This window comes from Solanum pennellii, chromosome 7, assembly GCF_001406875.1.
Source record: "Solanum pennellii chromosome 7, SPENNV200".
Classification (NCBI taxonomy): domain Eukaryota; kingdom Viridiplantae; phylum Streptophyta; class Magnoliopsida; order Solanales; family Solanaceae; genus Solanum; species Solanum pennellii.
The window spans coordinates 78,330,247-78,357,198 of NC_028643.1; the positions used below are offsets into that span (position 1 = coordinate 78,330,247).

General features: G+C 32.1%; 5 protein-coding genes across 5 annotated transcripts; 2 read left to right on the forward strand and 3 right to left on the reverse strand.

Annotated features, from left to right (window-relative positions):
• The first annotated feature begins 701 nt into the window (after nt 1-701).
• LOC107025694 (pectinesterase QRT1-like) lies at nt 702-4,043 on the forward strand. The gene is made up of 5 exons (XM_015226459.1): nt 702-1,127; nt 1,736-1,931; nt 2,024-2,227; nt 2,881-3,128; nt 3,675-4,043. The coding sequence occupies exons 1-5, from the start codon at nt 850-852 to the stop codon at nt 3,820-3,822; spliced, it is 1,074 nt and encodes a 357-aa protein (XP_015081945.1). The 5' UTR covers nt 702-849; the 3' UTR covers nt 3,823-4,043.
• A 1,974-nt stretch (nt 4,044-6,017) lies between these two features.
• LOC107025990 (pectinesterase QRT1) lies at nt 6,018-9,018 on the forward strand. The gene is made up of 5 exons (XM_015226808.2): nt 6,018-6,435; nt 7,587-7,782; nt 7,885-8,088; nt 8,260-8,495; nt 8,698-9,018. The coding sequence occupies exons 1-5, from the start codon at nt 6,155-6,157 to the stop codon at nt 8,843-8,845; spliced, it is 1,065 nt and encodes a 354-aa protein (XP_015082294.1). The 5' UTR covers nt 6,018-6,154; the 3' UTR covers nt 8,846-9,018.
• LOC107025989 lies at nt 8,958-14,362 on the reverse strand. The gene is made up of 6 exons (XM_015226806.2): nt 13,400-14,362; nt 12,155-12,222; nt 11,961-12,083; nt 10,359-11,096; nt 9,979-10,195; nt 8,958-9,888 (listed from the first exon to the last, which is right to left on the reverse strand). Exons 1-6 carry the CDS (start codon nt 13,695-13,697, stop codon nt 9,314-9,316), a joined length of 2,019 nt encoding a protein of 672 aa, XP_015082292.1. The 5' UTR covers nt 13,698-14,362; the 3' UTR covers nt 8,958-9,313.
• A 2,506-nt stretch (nt 14,363-16,868) lies between these two features.
• On the reverse strand, nt 16,869-19,242 carry LOC107024055 (zinc transporter 11). Its single transcript, XM_015224935.2, has 3 exons — nt 18,659-19,242; nt 17,688-17,737; nt 16,869-17,536 (listed from the first exon to the last, which is right to left on the reverse strand). Exons 1-3 carry the CDS (start codon nt 19,122-19,124, stop codon nt 17,009-17,011), a joined length of 1,044 nt encoding a protein of 347 aa, XP_015080421.1. The 5' UTR covers nt 19,125-19,242; the 3' UTR covers nt 16,869-17,008.
• Nucleotides 19,243-20,540: 1,298 nt separating this feature from the next.
• Nucleotides 20,541-25,261, reverse strand: LOC107024364 (mitochondrial import inner membrane translocase subunit TIM50). Its single transcript, XM_015225327.2, is given in 9 exon segments — nt 20,541-20,751; nt 20,887-20,989; nt 21,063-21,089; nt 21,092-21,218; nt 21,475-21,573; nt 21,653-21,757; nt 21,835-21,948; nt 22,057-22,118; nt 24,992-25,261. Coding segments are annotated over 9 exon segments (903 nt in total). The 5' UTR covers nt 25,212-25,261; the 3' UTR covers nt 20,541-20,705.
• Nucleotides 25,262-26,952: the final 1,691 nt, after the last annotated feature.

A 26,952-nucleotide genomic window follows, 5' to 3' on the forward strand; every position in this document is an offset into this window, starting at 1 on the left:
GCAATACATTATAAGTTAAAAAAGGGCGCCAATATTTTACTAAAGAAAAAAAAAGCACCTAAATAAACGCCAATGTTATTGTTAATGATAAATAGAATTCTTATACTTTGAAAGAGTTGAGAACGATAGAATTTGCGATACGTTATGAGAACTTAAATAAGTCGATAATAATAATTTATCGAAACATAGTTATCTTTAATGCGAAAACATCGTGATAATGTTATGAATTTTGATTTTAATAACCAAGTGAATCTGTCATACATTACAAAAACTTAAATAAATTGGTAATCGAAAACACAATAAAATATTATACTCCCTCATTTAAAAAAGAATGTCTCTATTTTTTTAGTGTGTTTAAAAAAAAGAATGACCCCTTTTCCTTTTTGATAACACTTTAACTTTAACTTTTCACGTGACAATCTTAAGATCACAAGATTAAAGGGCATTTTGATATATTTGACAGAGGGAGTAATTTTTTTAACACAAAAACACAACAGTAATAATAACTTAAAATCAGAGTTTTTAAGTATGAAATCCACAAAAAATTGACTATTTTTCAATGACTTTGTGTAAGTGTAGTATTTCGATAATATAAAATAAATAAAAATACTTTTAAGTTTAATATACAAGGAGTAAATCAGAAACTTACACACATTATAAGAATATTAAGTATAATTATCTCTAAAAAATCATATTCACATAATCACATAATTTAATCTTCTTCTACCATTAGAATTCTTCAAATCAAATTTCCATTTCACCTATAAATAAATTCATTAACTATACTTCATTATCTCCATCTAAATTAAACTCCAAAACAAAAAATTACTATCTTTTTTTCTTCTCAATATGAAGTTCAATTTTTTTATCAACGTTTGGAGTTTGATGTTTTTGTTCATTTTTTGTGCTAGTAAATTGGAGGCTCGACGTTACGTTACGTGGAACGATTTTAAGATAAATTTTCATAATATTGATATAAGTAATGGAAATTTACGTAAGTCTCATGGAATTATCGTAGTCGATTCGAGGGGTAACGGAGACTCCGTTACTGTACAAGGTGCAATCGACATGGTCCCCGATTTTAATTCTCAACGAATCAAAATTCTTGTTCTTCCCGGAGTTTATAGGTATTTATCTGTCTATATGATATGTATCGATAGTATAAAAAATTACGATATTTTAGATTCAAAATAGTATGTTTTTTTTACTTCTACTCCTTTGTTAGTGTGGAATCACACATAGGAATAGTCATGATTGGTGTTACTTTTTTTTTTAATTAAGTGTTTTTTAAAAAAAAATAAGTTCATGTTTGATACATTTGAAATTAATATATGTCCTCTTTTTGTCACATATTTAAAGCAAATATTTATATTGGTATGTAATAGATACATATCTATCTATATAGACTATATCTACTAGTATTAAGTATTTAATTTCTTTTTAATTTTGGATCTATAATTACAAACACGTAATAGATTTAATAATGAAAATTATAAAATTTATATTCTAGATCTATTTCTTAAGGTGAAATCTTATTTTTTAACTATTATTTTTTATATTTATTTTTATTTATCAAGTATAATAAAAATATCTTGTTATCTAATTTTTTACATGTTCAGTATCGAAAATCAAGATAATAATTATAAGAGCAACATTAAAATTACCCTTCTGTTTATCGTTTGGCGTATCAATTTGACAACATAATTTATTTATATTTTTTAATTTTGTTATGCAGAGAAAAAGTGTTTATTCCATCTTCAAAGCCATTTATTTCATTAATTGGTGATGAAAATCATCCTAGAAGAACAATAATTACTGGGAATTCTAAGGCATGTGATAAAGATCAATATGGCAATGAAATAGGCACTATTGCTACAGCCACAGTTACTGTGGAATCTGATTATTTTTGTGCAACTGGCATAACCTTTGAGGTATACTCGAAATTCGATACAGAATGAATGTGATCTTATAATTAAATAGATTATTCAGTTAAACTCACGTAACGTGTTTTTTATTTTGTTAGAATACTGTGGCTGCAATGCGTCAAGAAAATGATAAGCAAGGTGTGGCATTGAGATTAGCTGGTGATAAAGCAATGTTATACAAAGTTAGAATTTTGGGATCACAAGACACACTTTATGATGATAAAGGATCACATTATTTTTTCAAGTGTTACATTCAAGGAACTGTTGATTTCATTTGTGGCAATGCTAGATCACTTTTTCAGGTTCTTTGTCTATTTTATCTTCTTTTTTTTTTAAAAAAAATATCGATAGTGTTCATGTCAGCTTTGTTGATATTCGAATATGCTATCAGTACTTGTTATTTGTCATCAATAGTATTAGTAAAAGGTTAGGTTACTCTGTCTGTCAAGACTTTGTATAAATAGAAAAAAATGATCACTACTAAAAAAACACTATATTCCTGTTGAAAAATGTTACGTAGCTCTTCTTAGAGATATTTTGATCGAATTGGCTAGGATAAAAAAGGAAGTAATGTTTTCATTCAGAGATATTAGAAAGTTTCTCATTATTCAGTGAGAGAATCTGTTTATGTTTCCTGCCGTGGTTCGCAATCGGAAAAAACCTTTATTTCTAGTAATGTGGGTCCAGGGCACCTTGTTGATTGACCTACTCTGGTACAAATTGTTATAGTCTATAGTTTGAGAGAACACTCATTCAACTTCTTATCAATGATGCGCGATATAATTTTTTATTTTATTTCTAGTAGTATGTGTCCAGGCTATCTCGTTGATTGACCTATTCTGATACCAATTGTTATAGACTTTATAAGAGCTCTCACCCCCACATGCTTAAAACTCGATTGACTTACTCTATCATTTGAACAAGCCTGATCACTCGTTTAATTTTTCTCAAACAGAGTTGTGAACTACATTCAATAGCTCCAGATAATGTGGGAATATCAGGAGCAATTGCAGCACATGAAAGAGAATCACCTTATGATGATACTGGATTCTCATTTGTTAATTGTAAAGTTACTGGAAGTGGAAGTGTATTTTTAGGCAGAGCTTGGGGAGAATATTCAAGGATTATTTACTCAAAATGCTATTTTGATGCAATTATTCATCCACAAGGATGGTCTGATTGGGACGTACCATCTAGACAAGAGTAAGATTATTATTTTTTTCGATACCGTTATTTTATTTCTACTTACTTTTTAATTTATTAGAACATAAATGGAGTCATTGTACAATTATATATACTTGCTAATCAACAAGAGTCCTTACAGTACCTGTTGTTATGTTTTTCTCGTGAGCCTTGAATATATAATAAATAATCATACAGAGTTTAAGTCGTTAAAGACAACAAGTACTATAAGGACTCTTGTTGATTAGCAAAGATATATAATTGTACAATGACTCTATTTATGTTATAATACCACCTACTTCAGAACAATTTGAGATATACAACATTGGGAATTAGGTATGAAGTTACATATGATTAAAGTTAATACATATGTATATGAATTTCATACCTTTTCCGATTCAGCTTCAAACACGTATATCTAAAGTTGTTTTGAGGTGGATAGATGTGCAAGTCAAGAAAATGTCTGAAGTAACATATGACTAAAGTTAAGAAATATGTGACTGAGTTTCTTTAGACTCAGCTTTAGATTCGTATATCTAAAGTTATCTCGAAATGTCTTTTTTTTAGGCATGCATTTTTTGGAGAATATAGTTGCAAGGGAATTGGAGCAAATAGAGCAGGTCGAGTGCAATGGTCTAATGATTTCACTCAACACCAAGCTCAACCCTTCATGAAAAGAGACTTCATTGGTGGAGATGAATGGCTAAGAATTTAGGTTAATTATGTTTTATTACTTTTTGACAAAATGCAGAAAAAAAAATTAGGCTAAATTTGCTTCATTTTTATATTTTATTGGTAGGATATAAGAGTCCATTTCCCTTTAAGTTTTATCAAACATTTGTGTCATAGCCTTTCTTTTATTCATATTTATTTATATATAAGTGTGTTCTAGAATATTAATAGTATGAATGAATATATCAAAATTGATAGTATGAATGAATTTTTTAGTATTGGATGTGAAAAAGTATTGAAATTTTACTTATGTTTTAACTGCCTATATTTTTTTTTCTATTTTCATTTGATATTTGGAGTTCACATTAAAAATTATGTACTGTCGGATTCGTTTGATATGACACTCGAATAAGATTTTCTCCGAAAACTGACTAAATAAAATAAATAAAATAAAAAAACCTAACACCATCACATGATTTCATCTCAAAATATTTATGATAAATAGCTATATAGCTAACCGTTAAATTTGAGGAGCTATCTCTTATCCACGGGTATAATCTTGGGGAACAAAGTATTTAATAAGCACTTGGGGTTGGGGACAAAAAATAATATTTGATGCATAAAATATTTTACGTCAATGCAATTATTAAATATAATTGGGATAATGCACAAGTATTCCCTCAATCTAACTATACTAGGTTAATATTATCCCTGAACTTATTTTATAAGTAATTTTCTATCCCTTTTCGTCCTACGTAGCACAATCTTGTGGGCCTAGCGCTGCTTGACTTTTTCTTTCAAGCTAGTGCCACGTAGGTTGAAAAGGGGCAGAAAGTTACTTCTAAAATAAGTTCAGGGATAATAGGAACTTAGTATAGTATAAATATGTCACTGTGATTTCACGCATAAGTTGAGGCGTTACTTAGTTATCATAGGTCACAATAAAAAAAACCTTTAATATTGTATTAAAATTATATATAATTTATATGTAATAGTAACAATTTATTGATAAGTTAAAATAAATTAATTATTTATGGCATTTGGCTAATTTCCAATAGGTATTTCAATATTAGTTGACCTACTTGAAATCAAATATTTGTTTAAAATGTGTTCCTATAGATTTTGGACTCTCGAAATATTTATTTATCCTTATTAAGTTATAAATTTAGCAAACGTAAAAGAACTTGTGAAATAATAAAATTCACATATTATAGTTAGAAGGAAAGCCAAAATTTCATTATTATATATTCTAAATTTAAGAAAAACGACAAAAATTAATTATAATTGAGTTCTAAATCTAAAATTATATATATTCAATAAATGTCTTGATATAAATATACTGAATTCATCAAACACATAATCAAACTTTTAACTTCGCCTTTGATTATAATATGTTAACTTGATATTTATAATTAGCCCCTTCGGAGACATTTTATTAAAAAAAACTCGAAATCTATGATTAACAAACGATTTTCGCACTGTGGTGTTAAAAGATGAATAGACGTACTTTTTTTTCTCTATAAATTTAGTTTCAAAATAAGTGAAACGAAAAGAGGCGCCGGTCGTGAAACGTCACGCTTTACCTCACAAATATTTTATTTCGTTTACACCAAATTATATTAATTTATCATAATCAAATAATTTAACGAAGTAATTAATTTTACCAATTAACCATTCAAGTTATAAAGTTATCATTTTTTTATTTTTCAGATTTATTTTAGTATATTGTACTCAAGTCGAATGACCTTCAAAATCAATCTCTGTAAGAAAATAATCTACTTATACTCTATTCTTCCAGATTTCACGAAGTATATTATTACGTTATTATTTTTATATCTACTTATGTGATGAAAGTATACGTTTATAAATATAAACACGAAAAAACATATATTTATTGATTTGATATAAATACGAAATGTCACTAATTATTTCCACCCGTAACACCCCATACTCTTTTCTTTTTCCAATTATAGTTAAAACACGTTGAATTAAAAAGCAAGAGAAAAAGATGCTGATTTTAGCCTATGTTTTTTTTTAATTAAAATAAAATAAAATAACAATAGCGGTTAATATGCAACTTTTCGAGAAAAAAAACACACCTCTTGAAATTTCACAACTACTTCTTAACAAAAACTACCCCTCAATCTTTACACATTTCATTCTCCATTTTATTTCTTTATTATTATTATTATTACTAATAATAAAAACTTTAGAGGTTCTTGAAATTATGTAACATGCAAATTCCAACGTTCATAATTTCATAAATATATTTCTACTATGTTGTATAAAAACCATAGGCTCTTATATTAATTGCCTTCACTTCTTACTTGCCTTTTGCCCATAACTTAACTCTTCATATTTTTTTGGGGGGGTTTATGATGAATTTAAGTGATTTTAGCACTTTGTTTGTGATTTTTTTCTTGATTTGTGGTGATCAATATTCTTGTTACATTATAACATGGGATGATATGAAGGTAAATTTAAATAAAAATGAATTTATACGATCGCGTTCTTCATCTTCATCTTCGTTAAAAAGAGTTATAGTTGTTGATCAAAATGGTAAAGGAGATTCAATTAGTGTTCAAGGTGCAGTTGATAAAGTTCCTTCAAATAATTTACAAAGAGTTATTATTTACATTCATCCTGGAACCTACAGGTAATTTTATTTTTTTAATTATATATATAGTATACTTTTTTATCAACTTTTTACTATGATTACTCGTGTTGTTTGGATTCTTTGAAAATATCTGTGTTAAATTCTCCAAAATTGTATATTTGAAGAATTTGCATTTTAGTAGACTTTTTATCAACTACTTACTCTGGTTAATTTTTTTTTTTAATTCAGACTCCTCGAGAATATTGTTGATTCTATAAAGTTAATGTATAGTTTGAAGAACTCGACTCGAATATGAATATATATTTTTTGAGTCTGAACAACATAGATTAGTTCATATGCTGATCATGAGGACTAATCTAGGGGTTTAGTAAAATTTAATAGCTTTGAATCGAGTTTTTTTATAGCTTTTTTTTTCAGATAACTTAAATTCACTTTCCTTTACTTTCTTGTCTTGATTATAAATATTAAAAGCTCATGTATTGATTCATACATGCATTTTTTAAAATATTTTTTATGCATTTTTTGAAGTTGGTGTGAAGTTAATTTAAGCTTGAGGACGTGGGTATATACTAGAAAATAGTTGACAGTTAATAAAATGGTAGTGGGTTAACCCACCAACCCCCTCATAAAATTACTTTTGTGCACTGATAAAGTGAAAATATATATTTTTAAAAAAATTATGAATTTAATATTTTAAAGAAAACTACGTGTAAATATACTTTAGGTAAATTTTGATAATGTAAAGATTATTTACATCAAGAACTAAGAGTATAGCTTACGGATTTAGTCTAACACAATAAATTTAATATAAACCTAACTTTTTGTTTTTCAAAAATCATGATATATATATATGTATTATTAATTTAGAAACTACTCCACTAGCTTTTTGAAAAGATCGCGGTTCGAATTTATTAATAAATTTTAAATCATAACTCCGTCTTAGAATGACAGTACATAACTTCAATGAACATAGTACTCCTTTTTTCAAGTCAGCCCATGATGTATTGTGTTGAAATCTTATTTTACGTGTGATGTCTGAATGTTGTCAGTTTAGTATCTGAGTATTAAGTTATGTATATATAGTAAATGTTAAACGTGCTTTAACTTTTTTCGTGTATTTACCTTTTATACTTTCTAAACGTTTTAGTGAAAATTTTGATCCCGTCACTTACGTATATTTTATTTTGTAGAGAAAAAGTACATATACCAGCATCAAAGCCATTCATATCATTAGTTGGTGATCAAAATCAAACAGCTAGAACCATTATTTCTGGTCATGACAAAGCCTCTGATTCTGACCAATATGGTTCTATTTTAGGCACTTCTAGAACTGCCACACTCACTGTTGAATCTGATTACTTTTGTGCCACTGGCATTACTATCGAGGTACGTACGTACATTTTATAAGTCAAACTTTTCTATAACAGTATCGTTTTTTTTGTTGTTTTTGTCATGAATCGACTCGTTTTGTGATTATTTTTTTTTCAGAACACAATAATTCCAGATCCTAAAGGTGTTGGAATGCAAGGAGTGGCATTGAGATTAAATGGTGATAGATCAGTTTTGTATAGAGTTAGAATATTGGGATCACAAGATACACTTTTAGATGATGCTGGATCACATTATTTTTACCAATGTTATATTCAAGGATCTGTTGATTTCATTTGTGGAAATGCTAGGTCACTTTATAAGGTACTTACTGCCTACCTATCTACTAATGTTTGCTCGGACTCACCAATAATGTTGTTGTGCCTCTGTCAAATATGTATTACTCTGACACGCGTTATCGACACGTTGTCATTTTCTCTACTTCCATTCTTCTAAACTTTTGACTTTGTTTTTTCTTTTGTAAATTGTTAACAGAATTGTACTCTACATTCAATAGCCAAAGGGTATGGAGCAATTGCAGCACAACACAGAGATACAGAAGATCAAGATACTGGTTTCTCTTTTGTTAATTGTAAAATCAAAGGAAGTGGCAGAGTCTTTTTGGGCAGAGCATGGGGAGAATATTCAAGGATTATATATTCCAAATGTGATTTTGATCCTATTATTGATCCAAAAGGTTGGACTGACTGGAATCAACCATCTAGGCGCCAGTAAGACTCGAAACTTCTAATTCAGAATAGAGATATCAGATGTCTGATAATGACAAATAGGTATTTAGTGAATTTCGAGTATCATGGATAACACAACCCCTTTTGGTGGATATTGACAAGTGACCACCAAATACTACGAGTAAGCAATGATCTTCTTGAGATCGATCAGTCTTTGAAAAACGACTTTTTCCTGTGTTTGCAGGCATACAGTGTTTGGAGAATATCAGTGCAGGGGCAGTGGAGCAAATAGAGCAGGTAGAGTGACATGGTCCAAGACTCTCAATGAATCTGAAGCAGAACCTTTTTTGGATGTAAAATTCATAGGAGGACAACAATGGCTCAGACTCTGAACTTTCACACTACAATTTTCTGTGTGCTATTATGCAAATTCATTCAAAAACAGAACTAAATTGGCTTATGAGCCCTCAATTTTGAAATAGACATAGGAGCGGCTCAATAAGATCGGTGGGCCTAAAGCCATATTGTGTCACAATGATTTCACCATAAAATACTGCATTTACAACATGCAAGGTTCATAGTATGTATCTGTCTATTACAGTGTGCAACACACTTGCAAAACAATTTGACTCGATAGAGGAACGTTACAGATATTGTAGAAGATCCTAGTAATTAGAGAGTTTATAATTGCTAGAGCATCTCCAGATTCTAATGAAGTAGTGGGAACTATGATAACCTGTACACCTAAGACACTCGATTCCTAACACTACGAGCAAACCTCATTCGATTTCCATCTCTATGTACAGTTGAACAGCATCAGTACCTAGCAACAAACTGGAATCTGTTTCGGTGGTAATACATCACGCCACCATATCCATTACTTCTGTTTCGCATTTCCCCCCATCAATCTCAGGTTCTGATGATTTTTCCACATTGCTGTCCTTGTCAATATCCGTGTTGTAAGAATCATTATCATCGCTAAGTTGGCAGTCTAAGTCATGCTTGTCGCTGCCACTGCTGCTGCTGTTATTACAATCATTCTCATCGGATTTGTTTTCAGTTGCATGCTTCTCATCCTTAATCAAGTCTATATCTCTAGAGGAGTTATCAGTTAGTCGTTTTTCTGTAATGTCATCTTCTTGCTTTTCATTATTGACACTGATTGAATGTTTTGAATGGTGATCAACTAATCTTGCTTCTGTAGAACCACGAGCAGCTTCTTCATCCACACTACTCGCGTGAATTTTATGATCCATAGTACTAGCACGCTGGCGCTCTGAAGTAATACTTGATGATACAGAAATCTTGGTTTCTTGGATCAAAGATATCATTGAAAGAATGTCTCTGTTTGTCTCGATATCTACCCATCGATCTCCCACCCAATCCCTTGAGATTCTTAGATTCTTCCTATCTATATTCAAGAACATCCTCTCACCTGATAACAAAAGAGGAGAAACAGTTTATGAAGAAAACAAAGGAAAATGTTTGCTTAGCACTAGCAACAATATTGAAAAACAAAACTCACCAGGAACATAAACTCTATAGGTTTCCTTTTCTGATTTGTCTGCGTCAACAATTATTCCTTCCCACCAACCATCACTCCACCAGGCATCAATAGGTGCTCCCACATCAAAGGCAAGATCTTCCAGGTCACAAGAGCGGGAAGGCCTGATTGTTGGACGGTTAGAGTTTCTCATTCCAAGTTTATCAGGCTTGGCTAGTCTAAATGTAGGGATCCATTCCTAAAAAATTGATGAATGTGTAAAAATGATGTTAGTTTTCAAAACGTAACAATATTAACAAAATTTCTAGTTCACCTTGGTCCAGAATGAAAAAATCATATTTCTCTCTGAGTTGAAGTTTTTAACATGTAATGAAGTATTCTGAAAAAGTGCTCGTGCATACCTCAAGGTTTCCACATCCATCTTCATCCTTAATATCATCATACTTTATCTTCATCTGTCTCCGGGATATTTCCACAATAGTGCATCTGAACCAGCAGCCACGGATCCCACTATCTTGGCTCAGACATTCTATCTTCTCATTAACCACTAACTTAGGAGCATACCAGAGCTCACTTCCAACATGCTTATTGGAGTTAAATTTCCTGCTTAAAAAACCATTTTTGAACTTCTTGTAAGACTCTTCATATGCTGTCATCTGATGCTCCTTATACCTCTTTCTTGGCCTTTTAGCTCCAACTTTTACATCATCCTTGGCACTAAATTCTTCGTCTTCAAAGAAATCTGGACTGAAACATGAGAAAATCGATTGATCAAGGTAACCGCGCAATTTACCTAATTCAAAAGGTTTTACTCTGTTGCCCTTAAATTGTCTGAAGCAAAAATGTACTCTTGTTAGCAAGTCATTTGGGAAAACAGCTACACATTTCTCATAATGTTCCCGAGTTAAGACAATGGCCGGACCATCAATACACTCTGCACTAATGACCTGTGCATAAGGAGTGATGAAAACCTCTCTAGGATGAGGATTTCTTAAAGAGACAACCCCTCTCACTTCCCTATTAAAGTGAAACCATCTCACTTTGACTTTTTTCTGGCCCTTCCGGTCCTCATACATATCTTCAAGATATGCAAGGTACTGATTTTCCTTTTCAGCCATGACAAAGACGAATGCATATACCTGGAACACAGAAAAGGAAACAGACTTAACAGCTGTAAACTAACAAATAGAGGTGCAGCATTAAAGAAGTCAGGTCATCTTTCTAAAGGGGTCAAGGAGGAACTTCCAAAATAGCATAAACTTGAAAAGGTTCATTCGATACATTTTACTTGTTTAAACTTTCAAGAGCTTAGATGGCAACCTATGTAAGCCAATAGGCATGATTGGGAAAAGGGAGGAACAGCACAGATGAATCCATGCTTTAATTTATGGCAGTCAAGAAAACATTTTGAGCACAAACACAAAGAGTGTCACTAATATTTGATAATGCCACTTGCGTAAATAAGAGCTAAATGATAATCAATGTGTAATGCCATCCATACATTTGGACACAGTTTGCAATTTTATTTTTTTGACAAAGCTAACAGGACTAGTTGACAATTTGTCATCATTAAAATTAGAGGGAACAAATCAGAAGGCAATTAATTTGCCATCCCACAACTGATGTCAGACTCTAACACCTCGCATGCCCAAAACGGAACATCTGGAGAGTGGATGAAAGATATAACATGGGGACCCAACATCAACTAAACCAACACTTAATTAGGTTTGTCTCTGTTGTAAAGAAAAAGAACATTGAGCCAAATACAACCCCAAATCTAGCTTTGAGGGTGAGCATTGCTCAAAACTATATAAGGAGACCAATTTCCTGTTCCACAATGATGGGTGACTCCAAAAATATATTATATATTAGCCTTCTTATCAAGTATGTTCCTGGAATAAGTTTGTTCAGCATCTAAGAAATTTCAAGTGGAACATCTTAAGCATGTCAAGTAAAAACTTCATTGTTAGACATTCATCTAATTGTCAGTCCAGTAAACTTACAGCAATTGTAATCCCATTCCGGGAAAATGTTGGGTAGTGTTTGAGCTGTTTACTACATATCCATGGTTCACCTGACCAAACTATGTCGGAAGAATGAACTCTCAAGTTTCTTGTTATGGAACCCTGTCATAAAAGATCAGTCAGACATGTCAAAAAGCAAGGAAATGACATGTTAGAGGTGTGAGAACTCGCACCTTGTTACTTGTCATATCTGTTGATTGGACACTGAATAATGGAGACATAGGGTCATCTTTCGGTGATTCTGCCATTACATGGAGCACACGTCAAGCTTTTGTTTTTTCCTTCACAGCTATTCTAGACAGTTTTGCTTGCAAATATATACTCTAAAAGTTCAGTAATTTAGAAGTTACAGATATCACATGTAAAGCATCTCCAGCAGACACTCTATTATTGTTTAGACTACATGGGAAGATGAACTAGAGTAAAACCAACATTGCTGGGAATCTGAAAAGAAAAATTAACAGTTGTATAAAGCTCAAAGACTGATGCCCCTGCAGTAGAGGCCAAACCCAGGCAGTAGGTAAGGACAGAAAAAGTTCATCAAAAAGGCCATTTCCAAGTACTATGCTGCATAACAGCAAATACACAAGAACTTCATTTGTTCTATTCTAATGGAACTTACATGATGAGAATGTCATAGCGAAAGTCGAAACAAATGAATCCGTGAAATACTTTTCGGTCGTCTTTTAGTTCTTGTGCTAAAGAAAACATTTCCACTGTCCTAATTTCCTGAATCCAGAAGGTGAACCGTCTTTTATAATACATTACTTAGACAAAGTTGTGCAGTAAACCCATCACCTAAGATTAAGAAGGCCAACTTCGGGGAAACCAAAATAGACCTCATGACATAGCATATATAAAGCTAATTAGCATAAGTACTTCATTAATCTAATTGGAATTTGATAGTACATACTTGTAAAAACTTGCAAAGTAGCTACATCACATTAAAGATTAAAGGCCAACTTCAGGGAAATCAAATAGACCTCATGACATGGGATATGAAAAGCTAATTGGCATGAGTACTTAGTTAATCTAAATGGAATTTGATAGTATAACTTGGCCCGGAGCATTGATTTCCCATAACAATAGGATAGCTCTATTTCTCAATAACCTATCCTATGTTCGAGAAGGCCCCTCAGTTCCTCAGCAGTACCTGAGGTGCATTTACTTGTCTTACATGAGACGAGCTATTCCCTACTCCATGGAAAGAACATATCCCGAGTAGTCCCACAAAGTGAGGTCTATGGAGGATAGAGTATAACCAGATCTAACAGCTATCTTAGAGGTAGAAAGGTTGTTTCCAAAACACCCTCGACTCAAGGAAAACGGTTCCAAAAAGCAAGGGAAGTACAAGAAACAACAGATAATAACAAAAAACAACAGTTACTAAAATACGACAGTCGATAGCAAGTGCTTACTTGAAAAATCACTTTGTAAGTGTTGTTTTGATAGCATAGATGTGAGCCAATTCACCACTTCTCTCCTTGACCTCCATCTGAAGCCAGCATAGACAGAGTCCTCACCTGCATAAGCTTTCAAGAACTCTTCGGAGACGACATAAAACATATGCCTAACACTCCTCTCAGTTCCCACAACAGCAAGAATAGATTCCCCTGAAATATCCTTCAAGAAATAATGTACCACACGATGTCCCCTCTCCTTAGAAACAAATTGTTCCTTCCATTCCACAAAACAATGGTCATTGCTACTACCCATCTTCAGAAAACTACCCAAAATAAGATCTTTTCACCTCTAAAGCACCATATCCAGCCTCACATAAACCCTAATCTGTAAACTTCAAGCACTATGCCCCATACCTAAACTAAACCCCCGAAGACACAACCTTAAATCACCTCAACTACTACCCTAAAGGTCAATCAATTTACAAAAGACACAATCTTGATAATCTACTCTGAAACCCCACCATAAATTTAGCTTCTGGGAACTCAAACAAACAATGGGTATCTGAAAAAACTCTAAACCAACACTCCTCTACAAAGATCTGAGATAAATTACACATCAAAGTCAAAAATTTCAAGAGTTAGACTTAAAGGGGTTTTTGCTGAAGCAAAAATACAACAACCCAACAAGTGAAATAGTCAATAGGCATCAACAAGCCTATAAGTTAGCCAAAACGAAACTTGGGTCCAAAATCAAACTCCTTTGTGGGCAATAACAGAGAAACTGGTGATGCTGGTCAAATATAAGACAAGAAAGATTCTTCTTTAGTAACTTTAGCATATATACCAAGAATACACAAAGCTATGGTGAATATGAGTGAAAAAGACAAGATTTTGGATCCTGGGAAATTGTAAAAAATGGCAAGAAAGAGTTGCAGAGTTCACATTCTATGAAGTTTTGATGGTGGTAGCTGGGAAAACCTTCATAAAAAGCTTTGATCTTTCACATGGGATATTTTATCGTGTAGTCGCTCATACGCTTTGATCAATGTATCAAGTGGATCATGGGCCCTTTTTGATTATTTTTGAAGATTCCGATGGATTTTGTTGAGTCACTTAGACCCTTGAGGACTCAAAATGTACACTTGTGCCCCCACATAGTTTGACTTTTTGTGGAAATGTGTTTTTACCAAAAATAATATGTAAATAAAGGCGTCATTTAACTTTGAATGGGCAGAAATAAGTATTCAAACAAACATGTATAAAGTTGAACAAGTAGACATATGAGTTCTACATGGTATAATACACGTAGAAAATCATGTAGGATGCAAATTGTCATGTAGGACGTGTGTATCTACTTTGTGTAATTTTATACGAGTTTAGTTGTCTATTTATATACACTCAAAGTTGAATGGCATAAATATGAAATAAGACCAAGTTAAAAAGCATGTTTAAGGGTCGTTTGATGTGAGGGATTAAAAATAATAGTGATTGGATAAGGAGATAGCGATCGGATGAAAATTTCTATATTATTTGATTGTCATGTTTGAAATAACTTATTCCACCATTTGTATCAATTTAACCATAATAAATTTGATAATTTTATGTTTGGTGTTACGTAATATAAACTAAAGAGGTTCAATTAAGCTAGTACTTTTAACGCAGAAAAATACTAAGTTATAAATTCATAATTATATAAGTATAACAGATTCAGTAGATAGAACATAAAGATTGAATTCATCATGTTTTAATCTTGAATTATTTTCTGTTTGATGTAAATATTGAATACAAGTAAATATTTACTTTTTATGTGTTACACTATTTTTCTTTTATATTATTGATAGTATTATATGATCTCAACGCGCTTGGTCATGAATAATGGAGTAGGTCCAGTAAAACATCGAAAAGTCAATATTCATAAATACTTCTCAAATTCTATTTATTATATCATCATACTAAATATAATATTCTTGTGATATTTAAAAATACATGTGACCAACTATATTTTAGTAGTATCAAGGCAAATATTGGTGAAATATTTGAATGCAATTTGCAACTTCAACCAAATACTTTCCAAACACTTACCAAGTCATTTACTTTTATAGATGAGTAAAGTAGATGGTTCATTCATTATGCTAACACATTAATTGAACTCATGCAAATGTTGTCTAAGAAAGTTTTAATTTGTCTAAAAGTGAGAAAAGAAAGAGAACAATTGATTTATTTTTTTTTACGGAAAAGGGCCTAAAATACCCTCAAAGTATTGGAAATGGTACAAAATTACCCTCCATCCACCTATTGGCTCCAAAATACCCTTCCCACCCACCTATTGGGTCCAAAATACCCTTGTCATCCACCTTTTGGTTCAAAGTTGACCATTTATTTAACGATTTTATATTTAAACTATTTAAATATTTTTTAAAATACGTGACGCTCAACTTTTTGTTATAATTTAACTTATTAGTATAATTTATAAATCAATCCACTACCCACCCCAATACTAATCAAATCCCTCTAAATTAATGAATCCGTCACATTATTAATGCAAGCTACTGCCAATTGAGTGTTTTCAAAAATTATAGAAGTAAATTATCATACATTCAAGTGGCTAAATAAAAATCACTGATAAACTTAAAAATCTGACTATGTTCATTTTAATTATTTTTACGTCTCAATTATGTGATGTTACTTCATAGGTAACTTTTTTTCAAAATAATATATTAAAGGGTTTAAAAAAAGTGCATGAATTAATTCAGGATGTATTACTTCTTTACTTTTAATCATAAATTTCTAATTCAATTTTGAAAGAAAATGTCCTCCTAAATAAGCGGCTCAACCTAAATTTAATTGGGGCTTCGATTCGGACTCGAATAATTTTGAATGTCATTTTCAGGAATCTATAATTTCATCGTGTTTTAGTAGTGTTTATGACGATTTTGATATTATAATTGGATTATTAATTGGGTGAGGTTTAATTAGTAATGAGTGAGTAGTGGATTGGTTTATAAATTATATTAATAAATTATAATTATAATCAATAGTTGAACGCCAAGTATTTTAAAAAATATTTAAAGAGTTTAATTTTAAAACAATTAAAAAAAGTGGTCAATTTGAACCCAAAGATGGATGACAAGGGTATTTTGGAGCCAATAGGTGGATGAAAAGGGCATTTTGGAGCCAATAGGTGGATGAAGGGTAATTTTGTACCATTTTCAATATTTTAAGGGTATTTTAGACCCTTGTCCGTTTTTTTTATTATAAAGATGTCAAAGAAATCTACATTTACCTTTCGACTCCATATTTTATTATCGAAAGCGCACAGTTCAATGGAGTAAAGCTTTCGTTGTATGCAAAATTTTAAAATAATCTAATCATATGAATCTATCGTACACAACCTTATCATGCAGTGCTCTTGCTTGCAATATGTAAAAGATGATCTTTACTATTTGGAAACTAAATTTTAGCAATGACGCACAAAAAACTTTGATATTCTCAAAAATAATTCCATTTAAATAAGAATCACCATTTTTCACTCTCGTATATAAATATTTTTAAACAAAAGTATTCTCAATATAAAATGGTAAACTATTATGCTACTTCTGCCAAAATAATCATCAAAGCACAAACTCAAGTGTCCCATATCATCACCACAGCAATTATCCCAACACCTAACAAAACAGCCAAAAACTTGAAATGAGGCTTGTCAATCTTGACCATTTTTTGAGGCTTGTATCCCTTGGAAAGCAAATGATTAACGGATACAAATATAAAAACACCACAAGCCAATCCCATTGATATTGCAAAGATCCAGTCTGCAACAACCCCTTGAGTTGTGGCATCGATTATGATTCCGATGGCAACACCAATTGGGCTAGAGATGGCAAAGGCAAAAGCATAGGCCGCGCATGATAGTAAAGGGCAATTTGGGATCATCCTAAGGAGAGCTATTCCCATTGCAATAGCAGCAAATATCTTGTGTAAACTTACAGTCCAAAGAGCTCTCCAAGCATCGGCTTGTGAATCTGCAACACCAATGGCTATTCCCTCAAAGACGGAATGGAAACATAGTGCAACGATCAATAAGATGCTATCACCAAGTGAAGAAGCTGTTGCAAGAGGTGCTTTTGAATAGTCATTTTCTCTGCCATCAGAGACCTGTGAAAGTAATCGAGACAAATCTAATTAAGCCACTCAAACAAGAATGGATTTTTCTCTACCAACTAGATTTAAAGAATAAAAGGAATCCGAGCACACAAGACGATTATTAGAGGGAAAAAGATTTTTTAAAAAAAACATCTTCTCTAACCTGTGACTGCCCTTGTGCGACTGCTCCATTGCTTTTTCCATTTTCAGTATCTATTAGAACACAACAAGGGATTTGAAGAATCAGCAAAGAGTGTTACATTCCAAGGAAGTTAACTACTATACAACAGCGTCAAAGGAATTTAGACGATCAAGGCAATTAAAAGGTAATTACAGGTTACTACCCTTAATAAGTGAAGTTTGTAAATCAAAAAGTACGTTATGTCACATTATCAATGGATATAATTTAAAATCCTATCGCAAAATGGATAATCAGCACAATGGTTCGAAAAGATAACCACTTTTCTAGTAAACTCCCTTGATATGGGAAGCTAAACAGAAATCAACAAAATTTCCAGTTGATCTCAAGCTAAAACAGAACTCAACTTTGCATTGCCTTAAACGTCATCGACCATGGAACTCTCCTACTACTCAGATTAGACATAACTTGGAAGCTAGTAAAAGTTCTACAGTCAAACTCAAAATTAGGTGCAAGATGCTTCAGAAACAAAAGTATCAGATTTTAAGAAAAGCTCCAATAAACTAGAAAAGCAAGAAAGTTTAGCACATAATATTTTCTTCTTTCTTCAATGTTTCAGCATCAAACAAACAACATATCCTATCAAACAGCAAATGGAACTATAAAACCACTCCAAACACAACTATGATTAAATTCGAGTACTTTGTCCACGCCAATATGTTTGACAAACTTCGCTAGCTACTACCAACATTGATTTGCTAGCGGACAAGACTATCGTAATATTATGCCTACTACTCTTCTCTAATAATTCAAAGTTCTCATTTTTGCCTTCCTCTAACTTCATTCGAGCTGAATTACATATCAAAACTAAATCAGAACTAATTCCTCTTACCAAAACTACAATTCAGATATAGCAAAGCTGCACAGAAAGTATAAAGTTCAGATTTTTATCTTTATCAATCAAAATTTTAAAACAACACATAGTAAGCACAAACCTTGGAGCTGCACATCATTATTGTTGTTGTTGTTCTGCTTAGCATAAACAAAACAGATAACAGAATCAGCTAACATAGTCATCAAATAACCGGCACATGCCAACATATAAGCAAAAGGGTATTCTTTACTTGTCAATTCCCCAAATGTCTCATTAGCATCACTTAAAAAATGCATAAGCGCAGTTCCCAAGAAAACCCCACCAGCAAATTGTGTTCCAAGAACCAAAAACCCCTCATTCCATTTCATGAAATAAGGTGAAACCCCACCAATAAAAGTCCCAAAGAAGACTATTATCAAACACCATATCTTCACTAAAACCAACGGCCGAGATCTCAAATGGGGTTTGTCAGATTGTTCAGATAAGTCGGAATCTGAGTCAGCATCTCCGTCATGATCTCCGCCGTGTGCGGCGGCGGAGATAATGAGAAGAAGAAAAAGAACAAGAAAGAAGTGTAAACGTGCCATTTGGGTTTAGAGAAAATCATTGGAATGAAAAAAAATTTGGAGATTTTTATAGAAATATATTTGGAGAAGTTGATGTAGTACTGAAGGACAAAGAGATTAAGACATGAGAGAGAGAAAACAACGTACTACAATGGTGAATTATGAGAGAAAAAATGGAATGTATTGTACTACTACTTACCATAAATATTATTGGTTGTAATTTTTTATGACAATTTACTTACCAAAGGTGTATAATTATTTCAGTCGACTCAAAATAAGTATCACTTTTGACTCATTTTAGGTTTACTAAAAAAAGATAATAAATAGTTCTTTATTAAAAAGATTTTTTTGGGTGCATATGGCATAAATCCTTCGTTGTGTAATAGCATACATTGGTAAACGTGTAATAGAATACAAATCACAAATGAGATATAAATCATATTAGACTAGGCTCGAATTATATAGGATTGAGAGAGATTGATTCTGGGTCATTTGCCCTCCGAACCAACTGAGTCATATATATAACAACTATTTTAGAATAACTTCCTTTTTTTAGATTAAAAAATAATAATTATTTTGAAACGAAAATGTAATAACTCTTATCTTTTCCGTTTTAACTTTTAAAGCTCATTTTGATTATAAAAGAAAAAGTTTCAAACAAATTTAAAGAAAAATATGATTGTTGGTACTTGATACCAAATAAAGGCTTTGCTGCTGCGTGAAGACTCAAGTGTGAACCTTAACCTTGAGAATAAAAGATGAGGCCACAAATCATTAGTGCCAGTCAGTCAATTAGGGCGATGACCAAGACTTTCAATTTTTCTCATTTTCACAAAGCTTAGCCAATCACATTGTATTATGGGTTAAAATTCGGATTTGATAGTTAAATGTCTTATAAGATGACATGTGAAGATTGAAGATAGATATGATATGATGACAATGATAATGTCTTGATACATGAGCTTGTTTGGTAGTAATATTGATCCCGTCTTCAGAAGGATCAAGAGTCACGAATCACAAGATTGGAAATATATCCGTGATCGATCATGATAAATCTAAAGGTATATGTCATCCCAAAATAAGATTTGATAAATTTACAGAATTAATAATTGAACAACTAGTAGTTGATGATCCATTTATTACTTTCTGCTATTAAACTATTTATAATTTGAATTTGAAATAATGACAAAGTAACAACTTAACCACCAGTCTAACCCACCCCAAACCTAACCTCTGCCCCTCATCTAATAGGAGAAAACATAAAAACGGTAGTTTTGGTGATCCAAATTGATGAATATAGAAATTTATGAACACAAAAATTAATAATAATATTTTTTTATCATATAAATTATAAGAAAATATCATAAAATCATGTAATATTAAGATAGAGCAAAAACATTAAGTTAACTGAAGTTGCCGTTTGGCAAAATTTTGATGTCATTTTCATGCAAGGAGCAAATGATGTGAATTTATTGCTGGTGAAAGAAAGAATACAATCATGTTGTTAGAGGACAATTGAATTGAATCCTTTAGTTACATATAATTTATTACAATGATAATTGCTTTTATTCTTTTTAAACTCGAAACCTCCAAAAATCAACACTAGCGAAGCCATAAGCGACCAGTCTGCTTCTGCTCTTGCATACGCCTGCATCAACAGATAATAAGTTCGAAGAAACTTTAATAAGAAGCATTTAAGTTCCACGTCTTGAAGGATTTCAAATACAATTGAATAAGCACAACAATATCTAATTAAGAATCAAGAATAAACTTTAAACTTTACCTGTGGTGCTCCTTCGATCGTTTAATAAACTCCTTTGCAATATCACATCCTTGGTATGAAGCTAATACAACTCGAATATCAGCTGGCCTATGTTTTCCAACATCTGCATGCATAAATGGAGTGAGTGACATGGTGCGCACCAAATTTTGTACGTCATTTGTTATTGGTATACTTACATTCAAGAAATGGAATAAGATCTAAAGTGTGGTATCTTCCACATCTCCTTTCCATGGTTTTATTTCTACACAGTTCTCTGGTTGAAGGCTACTTTCTAATGCATTACCACTAATATATATAATCCTTGATAGATCCCTATTCAACATGGAAAGATCCTGTAACAACAGACACAAATAACACGAAAATCTTAATCATTCCGTCTCTTAGGAGTTAGAACATAGGGTAAGGTGAATTATTCATAAAACAAATGAAAAAAAGTCCCATCAAAGAAAGATAAATGGAAATCCTAATTATCACAAGGAGTGGGAAATGAAGCAAGACATAAAAGAAATTAAAAAGAGTTGAAAGATTTTTGTGTTGAAGTAGAAGCATAATGAACGGAAAATTTAGAGAACGAGCAAAATCACCTACTCTGTAATGTTTGCCACCCACATATTTAGTTGCTCCGCTTGATAGCCTATACCGGATACACTGCTTTGAATCCAATCTATCGACAATAGGATCGACATACTGCAAATATCACTGGCAAAATTTTAACTGCACAAGTGGTACAAGATACAGATTACATTACGAAGGAAGTAAAAAATACCATGCTCTGTTGGTCAGAGTATACAATTATCTCAAAAGATTGAGCTAAGTGTTCCAGAAAATCCTCAACCCCGGGTCTTTTAAATGTTCTCCAGCCTCTTTCACGCTTTTAAAGGCCAGGAATTCATATTAGTGATGGTTCAATAAATGAAAAATCCATCTTGTTTATGACTAGGAATTTACCTTCCAGTCAGAGTAGACCAATGTCTCACTCAAATCGAGGACAATGGTAAAAACATGTTGCTCCAATGGATGCAAATCTGGCAGGATTTTGTCTGATGATGGTTCACTATAATCCTAAAGCAATCAAAAAGATCTTATTTGTAATTGGGAAGAGATGACATGCAACAAGAACAAGGCTTAAAAGCAACATGGTTTAAAAATAAAATATGCATAATTACTTACTCGAACTTGTTCTTCAGTCAAGCGCCTCAGATCTAGGTAGAGTTCAACTAAATTGGCAGGCACTAGAGTTCGGAAGGGGAGAATCAACATATCAACATAAAAATAGAGAGAGTATAAGATTAACCCAAGAAAACTACTATAGAATGCATTACAAAAAATTAGTATCAGCATAATTAAGAAAATATAGTTATACCGTTATAAGAAATCATTTACAAAAAAGTGTCCTTAAAATTATTAAGAAAATATAATTATACCATTATCGCAAATCATACTCAAAAAAAACATTATCAACATAATTAATGAAGTATATCGTCACATCTTAGAATGAGTATTTTCATCCTTCCTTGTACCATCTGCCATTAACTCTACGACCCAACAAAAATCAAGCATTGAACACATTTCTTTTCTATTTTTAATCAGTATTTCTGGAATGTGTGACATACTTAAATCCATGATGTCAATGACACATATAGTAAACCACATGTTATACGCCCCAACATGAGGCATTGCAAAAGTTTAGCATAAAGCTTTGATGTGCCAACAACGGCAAAATTCATGACTAAAGGGAACACAATTTATGGAAACCTCCCTACCTAGTTGCCAAGGATATCATGCAACAAGCAGAAAATAAAATTGAATACACCAATGTGTATTAGTATTACATCTATATATTGCACACAACTGACAATGAGTAGCAAGCATAATTCATGTTTTTGGATGTAGCAAACATAATTCATGTTCTTGGATGTAGAGAACAAAAAATCAGAATTGAGCTGTAATTGCAGAGGAGTATAAAAAAGCTTGAAATTTCTGCAAAAAGAATAGGTAACTAAATATCAAGAAATTCTTTTTAAAAAAGTTGAACCAAATAGAACTTCTGAATCAAAATAAACTTGTTTTATCTATCATTGTATTTGAACCGATGAACCCTATCATATGAAATCAATACTCTAACAATTGATTTAAGTAGGTCATTTAACCATATCAAAGAAAATCAAATGAAAGCATCTAGTAAATGGATTACAAATAATATTACTTATAGATCCCTATTGGTAGGACCGAAATCACTATATGAATAGCAATGGCCGCTCAAGCTAATTAGTGGCCTAAAGCCAAAATAAATTGGAGGCCTAAAAGTAGTTATTCTTTTTAATGATAAAGTTTTATTTTTTCTATGGTTTTTTTGAGAGGTGATATGTATATTATATTCCAAAACATTTTTTAATCTTATGATCTTAAACATGTCAAGTGGAAGTTAAATTTAAAAAGTAACAAAAAAGAAAGAAACATTCTTTAATGTTTCGAAACAACCTAAAAGAAAGACATTATATAATTTATTTAAAGAAGATCGTTGAAGCTATGGTTAGCATAAATCTATCCACCACTAACTCAAGCTAAATGCCGCCTATATGCATACAATTTTTTTCGATCTTTCCTTTAGATTTTAATAGTGCATTACTCTTATGATGCAAATAAACAACTACTTGGTCATCAGTTTAATGGCTTAGGATAACACAAACACATAGAATGTAACACTTTAGAGTAGATCCAGACTTACATCCAAACCAGATGCACTATCACCAACAGTATAGTTTGCAGATGTACGCAAAGCCTTGGTCCTCTCCTCAACTTCGGTCAATGAATATGCCGTAGATCAAGGACATGTCAGTGTACATGAAACAATATGCACATAATACCAACAGAAGATTGATGACAAAGGACAACCTATCAGTCCCTTGACCTCTTTGCAGTTTTTCACAAAGTCTATTCCATATCATCATATAAAATTGATTATGATCAACACGATCCGAGCCTGCGATAGGACATCCTAACTAACAACGTAATAAGCTACTATGAAAGCAAAAGTCTACCTAATAGCAATTACAGGAGGTTAAATTGCAAAACAAGCCCATAATAATGAATTTCTTGCAATAGTACCCTTGGGACAGACTTAGAGGTTCTTAAGACTTCACTTATGTGTCCGCACCCATTACCAATTAAAAAAAAGTGTGTTTACCCATTAGCACGAGGGATCTGAGGAAGGTAGGATGCACATAGACCTTACATCTATCTTCGTGGGGTAGAGAGACTGTTTTTTAAAGACCCACAACTCTAAAGAATCAAGCGAAATATTACTCCCTTTGTTCAGCAATAGTTGTTTACTATTGATTTGGCACACCCATTTGGGTTCAAGTCTCATTAAGAACATTTTATTTTTACCCTTCGGGGTGGCCCAGTGATTTGAGCTTGGGACTTCCATGTTGGAGGTCTCAAGTTCGAAACCCCTGCCAACGAAAGCAAGGGGTTTGCCTTTTGTGTCGAGCTCATCGCAGTTCGCACTAGGCTTGCCTACTGCGGGTTACCTCTTCTGTGTGGTTTGCGAGCTATTGCATAAGAGTGTGTTTTTTACCATGTGTGCACCCCAAGGGTAGCGTCTGTGGATTTCCCTTGTCGTCAGAAAATAAAATAAAATATATAATAAGAAAATAACTATAATTAATGATAAGCCTCTGCGAGTTTCCCTTGTCGGCAAAGTACAGTTGTGCACTTCGCGTTGCTTAATTGGCGCTTTAGTGTATGTGTCAAAGTGCTAATGTGTGTGCACCTTCAACTTATGGGTTTTGTCTTATCAACATATTAACACACACAAGATATGTAATGCAAGTTCAACAAAAGTCACCAATCCCCTTGGGCCATCCAAATTAAGATTATCACTCTACAAATGGCTTAAAAGCATTGCATAAATGACACACTCAAGACAACTTATTAGATCACACAGCTGAAATTGACGGAGTACTTTGTTAGTGTTAATTAATTTTTCATCTGGATGATTCAGGCTTAGCTCAATAGATGCACAATGAGCTCAAAATTTCACATCCAAATTAATCCTCAATGTAAATACAATCCAAAATTAAGACGGTAAAATTGAGTGTACCGTAGGTAGCATAACCAGCAGTAGCCGCACCGCCGGCGAGGGCAGCAACAAGGCTGTACTTGAGAAAATTCCATGACTTGTTCTCAGCTCCGGCGGCGGCGGCGGAAGAAGGTTCAGGGAGAGGAGGCGGAGGAGGATGTTGGTCTTGGAGAAGAACGGTGGATAAAAAACGCCGATTAGTTCTCAAAATTCGGAATCGCGATCGAGCTAAGGCGTACATTTTATGCAGAGGGATTTAGGAAGAAGAATTCGACGGAGGAAGATGTTGGTCTTAGATGTGGCATATGATTTTTATTGATATTTTTTCGTTTTAATTTATGTGATATTTTTTCATACTAATTTTTAAGAAAAAAATTATAAATATATTTTAAATTATCGTAAATGATATGTTGATATTTTTTGATATATTTTTGAGACATTGATGTTTTTGCTGTTATAAAATTAGAGCATATAAATCATTTATATTTAATAGACATATACGTGTTATAATTTCATTTATCGACCCGATATTTATTAAGTATCAGATTAACAGATAAGTTTTTGTCACGTATCTCTATTGAGTCTTCCGTTAGAATAAAGGATATATATGTTCTAATTTTTGAACAGTATAATGGAGGATATTTTATTCACGATATTGCCTTTTTTCCCATTTTTTTAAGATTTTATTTTTAAAAATCATCTATTGTTATGGTCCGAATCCAATCATATATTATTTTGCTTGAATAATATTAGGTATGACTAAGGGCCCGTTTGGATGAGCTTAATAAAAGCAGCTTTAAAAAAGTACTTTTGAAAGTGCTGAAACTTATTTTTAAAATAAGCAGTTATGTGTTTGGATAAAATTGCTGAAGTTGCTATGCCAAACGTGAAAAGGGAAAAATGGAAGAAAGAGATGTTAGGAATATGTTGTAATTTGGAGATTGTATAAAAATATTAAGGGCAAAAAGATAAAAATGTGGTCAACTTAAAACAGCTTATAAGCTAAAAAAAAAAAGCACCCCTACCCCAGCTTTTAACTTTTGGCTTAAAATAAGTTTTTTTTAAACTTAAAATAAGCTATTTTGAGTATTGCCAAACAGCTAAATAAGTCAAAAATCAGCTTTTAAGTCAGTTTGACCAGCTTTTAAGCTGAGCCAAACAGGCTCTAAATGGTTATGAAATCTCTCAACTAATACTGATGAGTTTTAAGGGCCAGTTTGATTTGGTTTAAAAGTAGTTTTTAATTTAAAAATAAAAAGCCAAATTGAAATGACGTTTAAATCAAAAAATAAAAAGTAGGAGAGCCATACTTTTGATTTTAACTTATTTTAAGTCATTTTAAACTTATTTTAAGTTATTTTTAATTTTGCCAAACACTTCTCAACTTATTTTAAGTTACTTTTTTTATTTGTCAAACACTTTCAGAAATCAAAAAATAACTTAAAAAATAGGTTTAACCAACTTCTAAGCCAATTCAAACATCTACTAAGTTTCGTGAATTATAAACTACTACATTGTTAAGAGCTATTGAAGAAAGAAAAATTTAGGACATCCTATGATTGGTTAAATTTGATATGCACACATATATAGTTGATCACTCATTAAAATTTGAAAGGGAAAAAGTAAAAATATCAACTGTCGTAAATGGTATGTAAATATCTTCCGTCATATTTTTAGAATATTTATGTTTTTGCTGTTAAAAAACTAGAGCATATATGTCCTTCATTCTAACGGAAGACTAAATAGGAACACATGACACAATCTTATCCATCGATCCAATTTTTAATACATGTTGGATTAGTGAATAAGATTATGACACGTGCATGTTTATTAGTATATAGGTTATATATGCTCTAGTTTTTAGACAATAACTACACTAATATCGCAAAAGTATCACGGATGATATTTGCATATCATTTGCAATAATATTTTTGTCTTTTTTCCTAATTTGAAATATGAACTGTAATCTAAAGTATTAGATC

Excerpts from the sequence above, each read along its gene's own strand:
- LOC107025989 (XM_015226806.2), bottom strand. The coding sequence starts at position 13,697 with ATGGGTAGTAGCAATGACCATTGTTTTGTGGAATGGAAGGAACAATTT. Across the intron at positions 12,084-12,154 it reads CAGATATGACAAGTAACAAG|GGTTCCATAACAAGAAACTT; the intron begins GTGCGAGTTCTC and ends CTTTTATGACAG. Across the intron at positions 9,889-9,978 it reads CTATAGAGTTTATGTTCCTG|GTGAGAGGATGTTCTTGAAT; the intron begins GTGAGTTTTGTT and ends TTTTGTTATCAG.
- LOC107025694 (XM_015226459.1), top strand. The coding sequence starts at position 850 with ATGAAGTTCAATTTTTTTATCAACGTTTGGAGTTTGATGTTTTTGTTC. Across the intron at positions 2,228-2,880 it reads ATGCTAGATCACTTTTTCAG|AGTTGTGAACTACATTCAAT; the intron begins GTTCTTTGTCTA and ends TTTCTCAAACAG. Across the intron at positions 3,129-3,674 it reads GACGTACCATCTAGACAAGA|GCATGCATTTTTTGGAGAAT; the intron begins GTAAGATTATTA and ends TCTTTTTTTTAG.
- LOC107025990 (XM_015226808.2), top strand. The coding sequence starts at position 6,155 with ATGATGAATTTAAGTGATTTTAGCACTTTGTTTGTGATTTTTTTCTTG. Across the intron at positions 6,436-7,586 it reads ATTCATCCTGGAACCTACAG|AGAAAAAGTACATATACCAG; the intron begins GTAATTTTATTT and ends TTTATTTTGTAG. Across the intron at positions 8,496-8,697 it reads AATCAACCATCTAGGCGCCA|GCATACAGTGTTTGGAGAAT; the intron begins GTAAGACTCGAA and ends CTGTGTTTGCAG.
- LOC107024055 (XM_015224935.2), bottom strand. The coding sequence starts at position 19,124 with ATGGCACGTTTACACTTCTTTCTTGTTCTTTTTCTTCTTCTCATTATC. Across the intron at positions 17,738-18,658 it reads TAATGATGTGCAGCTCCAAG|ATACTGAAAATGGAAAAAGC; the intron begins GTTTGTGCTTAC and ends GTGTTCTAATAG. Across the intron at positions 17,537-17,687 it reads TCGCACAAGGGCAGTCACAG|GTCTCTGATGGCAGAGAAAA; the intron begins GTTAGAGAAGAT and ends TTACTTTCACAG.